Source organism: Puntigrus tetrazona, chromosome 21, assembly GCF_018831695.1.
Source record: "Puntigrus tetrazona isolate hp1 chromosome 21, ASM1883169v1, whole genome shotgun sequence".
Lineage (NCBI taxonomy): Eukaryota > Metazoa > Chordata > Actinopteri > Cypriniformes > Cyprinidae > Puntigrus > Puntigrus tetrazona.
In genome coordinates, this window is record NC_056719.1 from 5,375,896 (window position 1) to 5,391,305 (window position 15,410).

The 15,410-nt window shown below is 36.5% G+C and overlaps 1 protein-coding gene across 5 annotated transcripts in view; it reads right to left on the minus strand.

Annotated features, from left to right (window-relative positions):
* The window catches only part of ank1b (ankyrin 1, erythrocytic b), a 62,587-nt gene that overhangs the window by 6,386 nt on the left and 40,791 nt on the right, over positions 1-15,410 (minus strand). For all 5 annotated transcript variants that reach the window (XM_043220993.1, XM_043220990.1, XM_043220991.1 and 2 more), the window contains 13 exons: positions 15,008-15,120; positions 14,558-14,782; positions 13,567-13,721; positions 13,185-13,396; positions 12,184-12,388; positions 11,812-11,908; positions 10,700-10,928; positions 10,413-10,541; positions 8,547-8,666; positions 7,110-7,194; positions 5,659-5,733; positions 5,433-5,564; positions 4,115-4,273 (listed from right to left, as the gene is read on the minus strand). In XM_043220993.1, coding sequence (XP_043076928.1) covers positions 4,115-4,273; positions 5,433-5,564; positions 5,659-5,733; positions 7,110-7,194; positions 8,547-8,666; positions 10,413-10,541; positions 10,700-10,928; positions 11,812-11,908; positions 12,184-12,388; positions 13,185-13,396; positions 13,567-13,721; positions 14,558-14,782; positions 15,008-15,120 — 1,936 coding nt within the window. The remainder of the gene's footprint in view (positions 1-4,114; positions 4,274-5,432; positions 5,565-5,658; positions 5,734-7,109; positions 7,195-8,546; positions 8,667-10,412; positions 10,542-10,699; positions 10,929-11,811; positions 11,909-12,183; positions 12,389-13,184; positions 13,397-13,566; positions 13,722-14,557; positions 14,783-15,007; positions 15,121-15,410) is intronic.

Consider the following 15,410-nt stretch of genomic DNA (forward strand, 5'->3'; position numbering starts at 1 on the left):
CCTGCTAAGTTTTCATTATAAGCACACTGAGATGTCTTCAATTACACACGACAACGAAGGACAACATCAATTTATCATGTTCAATATGCTGAAAACCCAGAATATTCCTTCACCATACCTTCCCTCACCCACATACACACTAATATGTTCAGATTCAAAATTGGCTCATGTCAGCTTTCTTTCTCAAATACGTATGAAAGTTGTGTACATGACCACGTAGTACATCCAACTTAATGAGTATGTAACAATGGCTTTTCTCTCGTGTTTATGATCATAATGTAGGATACACATTCCTGGGATTGTTCGAATGAAATTGTATGGAATTGCAATATACATAATTGCCTTGTATTTGCATGAAATGTGTGCAACAGTATGCATGATTAATAAGAAAACATAGGCATTCTGCATCTTAAGGTGTAACAGGGACCAACTCTGTTCACTCTTACAGCACAAACAAATACATATTATAATACATATTTTAAAAAAGAAATATAACCATCAATCATGGCTATTTTATCATTTTTGCATTATATTGCTGGATTCTGGGAGTCCACAGCTCTACTGCAGGGTGTCCACAAATTATTGTTTTATTTCAGATTAATTTTTTGAGAAACAATGAAGATATGCATCAACAAAAAATATTTAAAAAATACATTTGCTTAAAAGATTATTTAACTTTAACTGACTAATTATATAATATATTTTTGGCTTCGCAATGTAAGCAATTAAACAAATGATGGAATACACTGTATGTAACCAAAATTTTACTATCGTGTTTACTAAGTTTAACTAATTTAGACCATAATAATATAGAAAGACTCGCCTAATCACACAAAACAACAACTAAAAGTGGAGAAAGAACAAAAAGCTTGTCAATAGTTTTGTTGTAGCATTGTGTTATTATTAATTTGACTAATTTATCAAGCAACTGGCACCATATGAGCAAATGTTGTAGCTGTATATGTAGGTGGATGGATGCATAGATGTTTCATGGTTGGATGGATGAAGTATTACTGTTGTATCGGAATGATAATGATAAGAAGAAATGAAGAATTATTGCAGAATAGAATGAGGATGGTTTACAGCGATGAATCAGTGGAGACCTTCACTGTGCCCCCGATAATGAGAACACACACACACGTGAATCAGACGCGCACAGTGCACACTGTGAGACACAACAAATCTACTGTTACTCCAAATACAAATAAGCAACACGACATGGGGCAAATGTGTAAAAACTTTGTTCATTGTTATATACAAAAAGCCACATATGAAGACATAAATCTAAAAACTCACTCGCACTGAAACGGACATCCACCCACACCGGTACGCATGCAAATAAATGTACATAAACACACTCAAACAGTCGAACACACATCACATTACTGCACAACACACACAGCACGAAATTATGGCTCTGAAACATTTTGATATCACACACAACGTCTGAGTGATCTGATTATCTTATATGGCCTGACAGGAAGGTTAGATATTTCTTCCCACACACACATACAGATTAGGACTGCATTCACATCTTATATCATGTGATCATCTTATGCGAATTTTGCATCTGAATTGTTTTATGCAGCTATTTTGCTCTCTTGGAGCCAGGAGAAAGCGATTTTAAGTTTTGAAAAAAAAATGAGATGCGATTTTAGCCACAAGGGGGCGCTAATAACTACACGATTTTCACGTTTTGCGAATACAGTCCGTGACATCAGCAACAACACAGAGCTCTGCGGTCGAAAATGGTGTCACACGATCAACGTGTGACACACAAACACGCTCGAAACACACCGACAGCAATAAATCAGTTCACACATAACGTTCCAAAAATGCTTCTGCAACACGTTACGGTCACAGATCCATTTTCCAGAGCGTTATGCAAAAACCGAACAGCAGGGCCTAAAACAACAACGTTAATATATTCACCAAAGACGACAGGAAGAGTTACTGAAATTCAGGAGTTCACCGCCAATCAGGAAAACGATTAATGAAAATATACACAGGAAGAAACCGACACGTTGAAAGCATGCCATGCATACACACATTTGTTAAAGAGCAACATAAACAAAGGCCTGTTTTTAGGCCTCACGAGTACATTTTTTTTTTCTTTCCAGAAATGACACAAAAGAGCACGTCAAGCAGCATGCGCATGCATACAGACACAGCACAGCTCCCACACAAAATGGGAACCAGAAAACAAAACAAAAAACAAAGAATGACAGGAAAAGAGGAGGCCCAGAGGAGGTCATTATGAGGTCGGAGGTCGAAGAGGAGAGCTGTGAGGAGGAAGAGTAGGGCGGCTGGGCTGCAGATGACATGTTTAGAGAAAGAGAGAAGGAGGAAAAGAGAGACCGAGAGGCGCAGACACAAGTATGGAGGCCTGTTGTCTTCCCTTTAAGTACTCATCCGTACGAGCCTGCATACTCCTATCTGTCCCTCACTGGCATATTTGAAAAAATACACTTCGGTACCCCAAAGTACATTCAAATTGTTTTCTGGAGCATAACTGCTACAATTTTACTCTCGCCATTTGCTCGCACCACTGCTCCACCCTATGTCAATTTCGCATGCTTTACTCAATGAATATAAAATTGCCAATGTAATTTTCCCCTTTATACATAATTTTCCAGTTGCATTTGACCATAATTATTATGCTGTTTCACTACTGTATATTACAATTGCATAGGGATTTTCTGCATATATATATATATATATATATATATATATATATATATATATATATATATATATATATATATATGCATATAAGAGGTGGGCGGAATACCTGTAGACACGATTAACTGTTAGTAGAAATTTTAGACTATTGTCTCTACTGCGGTTACATGCTCACGTGATGCTGCTGTGCTACATGATCATGAAAATGTATCGTTTGAGCATGTTTTAAAGTCATTCCAACGCAATCAGCAGCAAAAGAGAGATAATTTTGCTATATGTGCCCTCTTTTAAAAAGGGGATTATTTTTTTGGCTTGAGCAGTTGCATGTGTCAAAACAAATGCATGTGTCAAAATGCATGTCTTTGCAAGTAACTTCGTAAGCACAGTAATTTATGTCTGAAAGCAAACAGCTGAGAAAGAAAACACTTGTAATAGTATATTAGATTTAGCCAGCTCTTAAAGCAACAGCAGTATACTGTTATTATACAGTATTACTGCTGTCCGTCAATCATGTTAATCAAACAACAAAAGAGGGAAATTTCTAAATTACTAAATCACTTTATAACTTTAAATATATGGGAAATATATTTTTTATTTGCACAGTGAACAATATGCAGTGTTTTAAAACACGTTTTGAATACTTTATAAAATATATGTAGAATTTTTTTTGTGTTCAACTGTATATTTTTTGTCTTATTGCTTGCAGTCTTCTTATTCTTATTCAGCTTCTTATTCTTATTTAACTGCCAGCTGTTTACTTGTCTTCAGTGTGCTTGAGTTTTATTTTTATTTTTATTTAGACTACTACCAGTTTTTATAGAATAATACTGACACTGGTGACAGGAATTTCTACAGAAATCAAAAATATCATTAAGGCCTTAAATAAACCAAAAATATTTAGCCATTATTGAGATGTAAAATTTTGGTCATATTGCCCACCCCTAATATATATATATTACCACAATTTTTTAAGAATATTACAAAAATCTTTATGTTTTTATATTATGCTGCTCTGTTACCATACACATTTGCATTTGCTTTAATACCATTTATGATACTCTGGGAGTACTGTTTGGTTTCAAGGAGACTTGAAATCTCATATATGTCAAGTAATGCCGCCACACGACAGTTGCTACTGAGAGGTTTGTTTAGTAATGAATGGAAAATGGTGGCAATGCCATGGCATGCCTGAGTCATCACTGAAAAAATTTGAAAAACAGTGAAAAAAAACTTGCATTAAATCCTGTCTCAGACGTTCTTTCAACCTTAATTTCATGCTCAGGATTTGGGGAGACTAAAGATAGTATGCAATTAGTGGCCAACCCATGCAGCTTCAAACATCTAAGCCTTGGTTTACTCGGTATCTAATGTCAGTTCATTGATAGAAGTCCAGAGGATTAGAAGATCAGTGCAAGCTGCAGTCCGTTCTTACCGTTGACGACACTAGGGGAAAGCAGAGTGGAGTCACGATCAGACAGTCTACAGGCTCCTTCCTCCACCGCCTCTGGAAGCACCTGAGGAGCTTGAGCCTCCAGAGACTTCACAATATCTGACCGGTCAATGTTCTTCAGAGCCCCATAGAGGTTCTCCACTGAAGATGTGATGATGGAGGAGTATACAAATACAGTTATAGTTACAAAGAGTAAAATAAGTTACTGTAAATACATTTTCTAATTAATATTACAGTCTAGTTTTAATTAGTTTCAGCAGCAGTTTCCATAGCTGCAGTGGCAGCATTTTAAAATAAGGTTCATTTGATGACGTGCCCCTGTTATGAGCAGTGAAAGGTTCAAAGTCCTCAACAACAGATTCACATGCATGCAAGATAAAAAAAAACACTTTCATTGTAGTATATATTTGTATATATGTATTTTTTTTAACCTTACTTGTTTAAAGACTCTCAAACAATTCCAAAAGACAAACAAGTGAGCCGGAAATATGCTAATGTTAATGTTAACGACTTGGGATTTGTTTTAAGAACGACTCATTTCAATGATTCAAAATCGACTCAGTTACTTCACACAGTTCATTTTCCGATTTTAGTCTTTGCAGGACGTTTTCAGTCAAGAGTTGTGATACACACTGCATGAAAGGTAATTTTCAAAAATCCATAATATGGGCACTTGGTAACACAGCTCTAAGTGAATGAAAACACCCTGCGTAGTTTTAAATCTGAAAGTTCATCGTTTATAAAGTTATTGTCTCCCAAAAGACTCATTGAAATGAGTAATTTTTAAAATGAGTCCCAAGTCGTTTCAAAATGAAACATTAGCATATTGCCTGGCAACTTTTTGCATTGATCTAAATGAAAATGCAAATTCGTTCTTCTCCACTAGGTGCAGCTTTTTGAGCGTTAAAAACTCACAAACACTTCTTTATAATGAACTCAATCATCTGAGGGGTTTGAAAAAATTAATTGCTAAATGAATTGTTAAAAAAAATAAATAAACGCACACTATACGAAAATGAAAGTGTAATTTAATCTTGCATTCACGTCATCCTGTCGTTTGTGACTCCAACAACCACCACCACCAATCACTTTAACAGTGATGAATACATGCCGTTACTTCTGTCTTTTGCCCATGTTTTTAGGTTGCTTTTCATCCACTTTTTTAGTTTAATGTTCACCTTGCATTTATTATTTTATTCCTGCTCAGGGTTTTCAAATCAATAGTTTTCATCTTGGTTTATGATAATAATCCTGATGTACAAAGCCACAAAGATGTTGATAGTTAATTATGGATCCTCACTCTTGGCCTTCTTGCCCTCTCGGCTGACCCACAGGTTGAGCAGAGCCGAACTCTGGTCCAGGAGAGAGTTGGGATTCTCCACTCTGATCCGGTTAATGTCATCCACGCTGAACTGCAGCTCCCTCGCCAGCTCTATAAACGAAAACAGACGAAAGCACTTATAAAATGTGAGTTAAGGGAAAAACTGAGAGGTAATGAAAAGAGATACAAGAAGTAAAGCTCTTACCGGTCCAGCTCAGTCCCAGCTGCTCTGCTATTACTGTGATCTTTAGTTCGGTTCTCTCCATGGCATTCACAGTGGCTGGATCAAAGACAAAATATATCACTGTTTCCACTGACAGTCCAATGATGAACCGCTTTAATAACACACCCAGCTATGCTAGTGGAAAATATATATTTTACCATAGCTTTTACTGAAAAGCAATACACTGTGACCATATATTTGGGGTTCGTTAATATATGATCTTTTCTTTCATATATAAAAAACATATGCACTACCATTTAAAAGTTTAGAATTGGTAAGATGTTAAATTTTGCTAACAAGGGCATATATCAAAAATGCATTAAAATATGACTACACTTTAAAATAACTTTTTTCAATTTGAATACATTTTCAAAAAGCCTCATTAATTGAGTCTTTAATGTCACATGATCATTCAGTAATCATTTTAATAATTATTAATTAATTATATTAATTAATTATTAATATTAATATTTTGTTCCTTTTATATTATTGTTAATAATGTTACAAATATTTATCGAAAACCATGATACATTTGGGTACTCTGATGAAAAGAAGTTCAAAAGGAGAGTGTTTATTTGAAACTTAAATATTTAGTAAAATCATAAATGTCTTCAGTCATGTATAAATAAAAATATTACCAAATCCAACTTTTGAACAGTAGTCTATACTTGGGGTTGGTATGTATATATATATATATATATGTGTATGAGTAATGAACGTGTTTCATTCAGTTAAGATCTTGTCAGTAAAGATCTGAATAACATAATGAAAACAGCCTCTTCTAAAAAGGCAACTGTATATGAAATTAATGTAATGGACATATTACAGCCACTATATGATAAAACACCTTGTAAAATGCCCAGATACAATAAAATGACCAAGATTAATTACAACTGGTGAGTGAAATGATAACATTGCTTATCACTTACCAAGACCTGGTCAAAATCTGTGCGCTACATACATTAGTTGGCTTCATCTGCTTCGAGAACAATGAAGATGCGACGTGTTTTGGATGGCAAAGCTGATTCGAACCTCCTGGACCCTTTCTATAAAAACTCCCCCACCTTCAACACCTCTAAACAGGCAGTTTTTAGCAGTCCTTTCCCTTTAAAGCTCATTCTCAAAGCTGGAGCTTGCCATGCTAAGAGTATTTATGCTGGAACCAAACCAGTACCATGCTCTACATTACTGCTCATTCGCTCAGTACATAAAAGGGCCGCCCGTTTCTCTCAATTGTATGTGTAAAGAGTGGCCCCTCTGAGCGCAATCCCAGCATCACCCTCATAAAAGAGAGCAGTGCTCAGCATCCAATGCCCAATCACAGCCATGCATGAAAGAGTGGGCAGGTATAGAAGCAAGGATATGGGCATAGCATTCAGAAGCCCCCCTTCTCCACACCTGAGGGGATGCATCATGGTGCTGCTATGTCTTACCCAGGCCAGGCTCGTTCAGGGCGCTGTACCTCTCCCTCAAGGCGAGAGGGGTCAACGTTCTCCGCCGCTCATCGCTACCCACCACCTAACACAAAAATACAGAGTAAATCCTGTGCGGCAGTTTTGTCTTTCATACAGTATTTATCAGAGCACGTAAATTCACATCAAGGCAAAGTGCTTGTGTATAAAAATAGCCTGAAGGTGTTATAATACACAGAAGGAAAATCTGGAGACAATATTATATCTGAAACACCAACTGCATGCTTTTTTATTAGCATTTCTCCTATTTCTAAAAAATCATGTTTATGAGATATATTTTAAAAATTGTGGGGAAATGGGAAGAAATCAAGATAAATGGTGCAACACACCACGTGGTTTAGTTTTTATAGTGCAGCAGTTTTTTCCATTTTAATTATATAAAGTAGTGTCTCAAAAATAACTTCTTATTTAATTTCAATCCATTTAAGTATCATTTAGAACGACTGTTATTTCTGTAGCCTGAACCATAACCTTCAAGGAATATCTTGAGATACTGAGATATATCCTGAATGCCATGTGCCCTGAAGAAGAATTATAATTTCTTTAATCATTCAGCTTAATTGAATCTGAGAGTTAAATGGTCTGCTTTAGACAACTTGTACAGTCAAGTGACATAAACCCCATTATAAGCTGGAGATCAGTTGAAAAAAAAAATTTTTTGAGTGTCATTCGAGTAAATAAATTATTTATTGTTTTATTTATACAGGATTAGGCTGCCAAACATTTGTATGATAAATACACATATTGTCAAACGATATATATATATATATATTAACGATATTGTAATATTAATAATGTTTTCACATACAAATAAAGTGACTGTGATTCCAACTGTGATATGAAAATATTTAAAATGCTGACATAAACAGCAAAAAAAACCATAACAATGCTTTTTGTTACCAAATTAAGTCAAGTCTTGCCCACGCTCTACTGGATTAATATTTAAGGGCTAATATTAAAGATGTTCACGCCTGATTCATCTCAAGAAACAAAAATGGAAGTATTTATTTATATTATTTTTTTAATTATTATTATTATTATTTGTTTTTATTATAATATTTTCAATGCGATTCCCAACAGCCCTTTAACCGACAACAGCAATTTACCAAGAAACCTGACAAAAGGTCTACATTTCCAAACGGCTGTGCGCCAGGAGGCACAATAAGATTAATGTTAGTCAAGCGAGTTGACACATTTTGTAAAATACACATGGGATTGGAATTCTCTGAGGTCTCCCGAGTTGGATCCGGCCCAAAAATCAATACAGAATTTGCTTTGAAATTTTTACCCAGGCCGAGCGACAAAAACACAGACGTGCGAACTAGTTTGGTCTGAACAGAGCTCACGAGAACAAGTGCGAGTGTTACAGATCACAGAGGAAATGAACAGCGACGGCACCTTGACGCAGGGAGGCATGGAGATGTTGAGGTTGCACAGCACGTGCTGCGTGTCCTCGTACTTGGTAGACTTGCGCAGGAAGGACAGGAACCCGGTGGCTTCCTTATTGGCGTCTCTCACCTGACGAGCCAGGGGAAATGGAGAGAGAGGGAGGAACAGATGGAGAGAGGAGAACAGAGGGGTGAAAACGAGGCGAAGGGTCGAATGGGAACAAAAGGGAGGAGGGAGATGAATAAAGGGAGTGAAAGAGGTAGAAAAAGAGAAAGATTAAAGCGTGTTAGACAGAGCAGCTGCCCGGCTGTGACTCATACAGGTTGGCGGGAGGTGGGGAAGGGGATGGAGGCAGTCCATAGGCAGGCGAGAGACAGAGAGAGATTTACCTTCACTTTTACCTGGCCGTCTGTGAGATCAGACAGTAAGAGAGTGACCGTGAGAGAGAGAGAGAGAGACAGTGAGACAGACATACAGACAGGCAGGCAGATAGACTGGCGGGCAGGCTAGAAGGTGAAAGAGTTAAGGGCATGCTCACGAGACTAATACAACAGTTACCACAGAGCCAAAAATACAACACACAGCAGCTCGTCTGAGGCTGACCGATCACAGAAAGAGGTGCGGAGTGGAAGCCACAATGACAGACAAACAAATGGAGGGAGGGAGACAAGTGGAGAGAGAAAGAGAGAGAGAGAGACAGCACTGGGGGAAATCAGAGACACTGAGGACTAGGACTGCACCGTTTGGACAAATAATACTGTGACTGTGTAAAGGTTTCGGAACTCATATTGCTGATTTAAAGAACAACAACAACAAAAAAAAGTAAAGTAGTAAACCAGAAGGCAATGCTGTTTCCAAATCAAGTCATGTTTGTCCACGTTCTACTACCGGTATTGGGTTTTTACACTTAAGATTTTACCACTTTGCTTCAAATAAAAGTGAGTGAAAAGTAAACAGAGTTAATAAAAAACAAAAACAACACTTTTTGTATGCACCCTTGAAGTAGATCTTAAAGTATCACGCAATTTCCTATAATGTATAATGTATAAACTGTATAATGTTTAACTTTTATCTCTTCTCTTGTGACACACCATTACATTTTTATAACATTTTGACATAAGTTTTGTACTTTTTAGTCTACTTCATTTCAATAAAAAAAAACCCCACAATACCTGAACATTATTATTACTGTTATTAATGATATAAAATAAGAACGAAAATAAGAAATAAGAATTTAATATTACAATATGATTTATTACTACTGTCTAGAAAATAATGTCATTTGTTACAATATATATTATAAAAACATTTTTGTAATTTGTCAGCATAATCAGATTTTCATATTAACTTGAATAAATTATTCTTCATACTTTTCTATTATTAATAAAAAAAATGGTACCTGTTTCATCTTATAACATTTATTAATATTATCTAGACTAGTAAAATAATATAATTTATTGTAAAATAGCTTAGAACTATTGTCTGCAATACTTCTATTTTTATTGTTATCTCCTCTCCTGTGACCCTTTGATAACTTATGGAATAATGTTTGAAATTAGATTACTGTAAAAACATCAAAATATAGTGAACCCTCAGCACTTTGCATTTACATTTTTGATTAAATACACGTGCAGCCCGACCGAAGACATTAGGGAGTAAATAAAACTAAAACTAAGGATGATCAGACAAAGTGGTTAACAATGCTAACAAACACACACACAAAAATGACACGCGTTTAATGACGCACAAATATGTGTAGGCTGACTGAATAAAGCAAATTATCGACACAGAGGAAGTTGGCATGAACTTCTCAGCCTATATTTCCTAAGACACAGACGAACAAAAAATAAATAAGGGAAAGACAGATGAACCGACCTTTACAGAGACAGGTAGCCGGTTGTCTCTGAAGGCTTGGAAACTGAAGCTACGTGGCTGCTGGGTGGCTTTCCTCACAGGCACCAGGTTTCCAGAACATTCTAAGTGCAGCGGCATCCCCTCCATCACCTGTGGGTGGAGAAGGAAGGAGAAACACAAGGAGAGCACTGAGTCAGACTGAGTCAGAGGCTTAGCTTTAATGCAGGGAGTTCGTCTTATTTTTGCACACACACACACACACACACACACACACAAGAGCACGTTTATATGATTTTATGGCAGCTAACCTCTATGTCTCTGCTGCGGGCCACTTCGGAGAAGTTCTCGTGCAGCTCAAGGGTTTTGTCTATTTTGTCATCGGTCATGCAGTAACAGCGCAGACGGCCCTCTCTGGCATCGTTCATCTTAGCAAATACCACAAATTTGGCCATGTACGGAACTGACATCAACTCACGGTACAGCAGGTTGGCGAAGGTCACGGCCTCCGCCGTTCGGGGACAGTCCGCCAGCCAGAACCTGCGGCGAAACAGAACAGACACGCACACCACACAGATCACAAAACACTGTCACATAAGACAATGTTTACTTGTAGACGCGTATAAATATAAATGCGTGACAGGTCTATGGGTTGCAATCTGACAGGTGAATTCAGTACGAATGAATTGCAACAGTGATGGTACGGTTTACTTGCTGTAATAAAGCCTTTTCTGATTAAAGAGCTGATACAAGCAACAAAACGAAACAGAAACAAAAACAAAGCTAGAAATAAATAAATAAATATATAACCAACAAGAAAACAAAAATAAAATCTAAAACTAAAAAAACAAACAACTGAAACAAAGCCAAACGAAACAAAATGAAAAACAAAAATGAAAACAAAAATGAAAAAATAAATAAATGAAAACAGTTAAACAAATATGAAATGTACTGCTTATTTTTTAAACATTTAAAAAAATAAAATGGTAAAAAAAACTAAACAAAACCAAAGTAAACAAAAAAAAACTAACAAAAACTAAAATGACAACAAAAATGAAATAAATATGTGTTTATTAATAAATAAACACAATTAAACAAAATTAAATTTGACTGCCTATTTTTAAGCATAGGAAAAAAGCAAACAAAGTCAACGATAACCCCCCCTCTAAAAAACTAATTAAACTAATCAATAACAAACAAAAAGCCCAAACTAAACCAAACAAAAATAAAACGGCTTTATTTATGAATACAGTGAAATTTATGTATTATAATATAGTGCTATTTCAGCACGCATGGTGACTGGTTAAAACTACTGCAATTAGTTAGTAAATAATATGCATATTTCAGTGCTGAAATACATGCAATGAACAAAATAGTGCAGTCCCCCCTGGGTGCTTTATTCTTTTGTGCTTTTGTGTCTCACCTTGCGGATACATTGGTGGTGAAGTTGGCACAGTTGTGTGAATACATGAGCTTGGTAGTGCCAGTGATGTCTTCCCACTGAGCGGGAGCAGTGCCACCTGCAGAAGGTTTACAGCTTTTTATAAAAACCTTTTTTTTTTTCAACCAACACCATCTGGAATGAACTTGCTGAGTCTATCTTTATCCCAGTGTCCCTCTTCAGGCAGGACACCAGTCTGTTTCAGCCTTTTCCAAGCAGCTTGGCAGGGCAGCTACATCAAATCTGGCTGAGGCTGAAAAAGACTGGCGGTTCAAGACAATCTGCCTTTCCCCAAAACATAAATATCAATTTCAGACAATGTTTTCTTTGAAATAGATCAGGCCCAGATCGTACCAATAACACTGCAGAGGAGGCGGAGGCTGGTAGTGTCTCCCTCGCCGGCGTCACGTGGACTCTCCCTCCAGGATGGAGGCAAAGGGATACGCAGCCCGATTGGTCGGTGGAACTTGCGCCGACGAGGCTCCACTGTCACAACGGGACTGAATGTGGCCTGGTTTCCTAATTGCCGAGTCAGCAGCTCATCAGGGATTGGCTGAGCCTGGGTAGAAAGAAGAGGAATAAAATAAAGTCAAAAAAGGTTCATAAACCATTTCATTCGTCATTCTCTGCTGAATTTATGTAGCAGCCTTGACATTTTTTTAGTTTTTGTTTACATAATATACGTATATGTACTGTGTATATTTCCTATGTATATCACACACACATGCATGTTTTAGAATATTTTAGAAAAAAATTATATTTATACATTAACCTTAATATTCATATAATGTCAATTAGATATAAAACAGACATGCAAGCACATGTAAATATTTTTTATATATAATGCATGTGCATGTATATATATATATATATATATATATATATATATATATATATATATATATATATATATATATATATATATATATATATATACACATAGAACACATACTATTTAAACAAATACTTTTATTTTGGATGCAAATAATCGTGATTAGTCATTTGAGAGCAATAATTAATATAGAATTAATCATATTTATTAGCATTATATATATATATATATATATATATATATATATATATATATATATATATATATATATATATAATTTGTTTCTTTTATTTTATGACAGTGCTTACAGAATTTTTTATTTTTTTTTGCAATACAATTTTTTTAACAAGTAACATTTTTTTGAAGTATCACTTATAATCACCTTATGATTAAGTGCTGATTAAGTTCAAGTGTACTTGGAATGGGCTCAAGGTGCTGTAATCATGTATTCTGTATGAATCATAAATCGATTATCGTATGCTGATATTGCTTCACTGCCATTCTCTACATCATGAAATCTCACCTGTAGGCCAAGTCGGACCCTCTTAGTGACCGCCGTGTCAGGGAAAATGGCCTGAACCTGAGGTACCAGCTTACTCGTCAGCTGACCTCCCTCTGGACCTATAAGATCGCTCTCCTGCTGAATACGTGACACCACGGCGAAGTAGAGAGGGAAGTCTGTAGAGATGATTCGCCGAATTCTTTTCTTCTCCAGCTCCTCCTGACTTTCCAGATCTGATGAAAGCACAAAGAGATTACAAGGTCATAAGGTCAGTCCTACGGAAATTGTTGGAGCAGTGTAAAGTGATATGTAATTTGTCTGCAGGTACCACCTACATAACTGAAAGAAAAAATAAAACGATAAAAGGCTTATGGGAATTCCTCTCAGTGAAACTTAAGACTACCTTCATCCATTCCATTAAGAATGGTCTCCAGAACGTCATCACCATAGCGGTTCCGGTGCTCTTTCCACACAGAGCCATTTTCACTTCGGAGAACCACTAGTTCCCGATCACCTCGGCTCAAGGACGCAAAATGAGGGATCTCCACGATGACTGGCCTAAAGGAGGTGATGAGAAGGTGCAAAAGCATTAGTTATTGTTTTTTTATTGATTGATAGACACTTGGCACAAAAGAACAATAGAATAATATCCTAGAAGAATACTTTTCATAAATATTTAGCCATTATATGTATGTATATATATATATATATATATATATATATATATATATATATATATATATATATATATATATAGAACAACACAATAAAACAAAAATAAAATTTACAACCTATTTTTAAATATGGTGAAAATTTTTTAAAACAATGAATAAACAATAAAAGTTACTGCCTATTTTTAAACATAATAAATGAAAAAAAACTATAAAACAAAGCCAAAAAATGTATATAAAAATACCAAAACTAAATATTAAAAACGTATTATATTATACTAATAAAAATTCTCAAATGAAGACACATCAGTATACAAATTCAGATTTGCTTAAGTCGTCGTCTTGCTAAAAAAAAGTACAAAAACTATATGAATTTACACAAAAAATCTGCCAGTGGGGTCAGAAAAATAAATTTAATTCAAAGGAAAAAGAAGTTTCCCTTTCCCTTTTCCCTAACCCCACTGACCGGTTTTTCTAACCGGTTTTAGCATTAGCCCAATTTATTTTGATAAACTTGCCTCACAGGTTAATGCATCTTGAGTGTTTAGATGTACGGTAAACAAGACAGAAATACTAAGAATGAAACACCAAGTAAGAAAGACTCTAAGAACATATTTCTTGCCGTGACAAGTATTAATGGAATCATTAAGGAACCAAAATAGGCGAACCAGAATCATTAAAGCATATGCACACACACAGACACACACGCACACGGACCCTTACCCCAGAAACTGCATACTGGAAGGCCCTAGAGAGATAATACGAGACGCGAGTCCCTCTCCCTCCACGAGAGGAGGTGGGGTGGTGAGTTTCTGTGGTTTGACCAGACGGCAGGTGATGCGTGTCGGGGCGGCGCAGGTGCGTGGCGGGATGATCACACGAAGACCATTATGTCTGCTGCCACGCATAGAGCCGCCTCTCGCATCCACCATAAAGCTCACCAGAAACCTGTCAAACAACCAGCCAGTGAGCACACCCAGTACAACGACGCCTCAAAACAGCCGAAAGCCCGGTATAAAAAACAGTTCAAACGTCTTCAAAAGAACCTGCTTCCTAGACACTTGATGACAGTGAAGACAGGTATAAAAATAAGCATTTATGACCAACAGATAAATACGGAGATAAAAGCGGTGAGAAGCCTTTAGCAAGGGTTGCGAAAATATGTGCACTGACCCAGTGTGGATGGGGCTGGCCACTGGGCTAACGTTGTCTGAGGTCTCTGTGGCTGGACTACTGGGGATTAGAGAGTCCTCATCATACTCCTTTGGCAAAGGGACAGGTGTGTGCTGCAGACACACAGGAGTAGCACAGATCACACGGACACAAAGACACACACACACACACATAAACAAAGGTACAATGACAGCTTTATGAAACTGAGAGAGAGAAAGAGACAACACTTATTGGAAGATATTACAGGGTTAACTAACTCGAGCGCTTTCCAACTTTGCCAAGATGGTATAGTGGACCTAACTAGCTTACAAAGGATGGTCAAGTAGGGCTCAATTGACCTCAAATAAGACAAAATAAAGCATTAAAAAAACAAACATCATGTAAAAAATGCTACATTTATTAT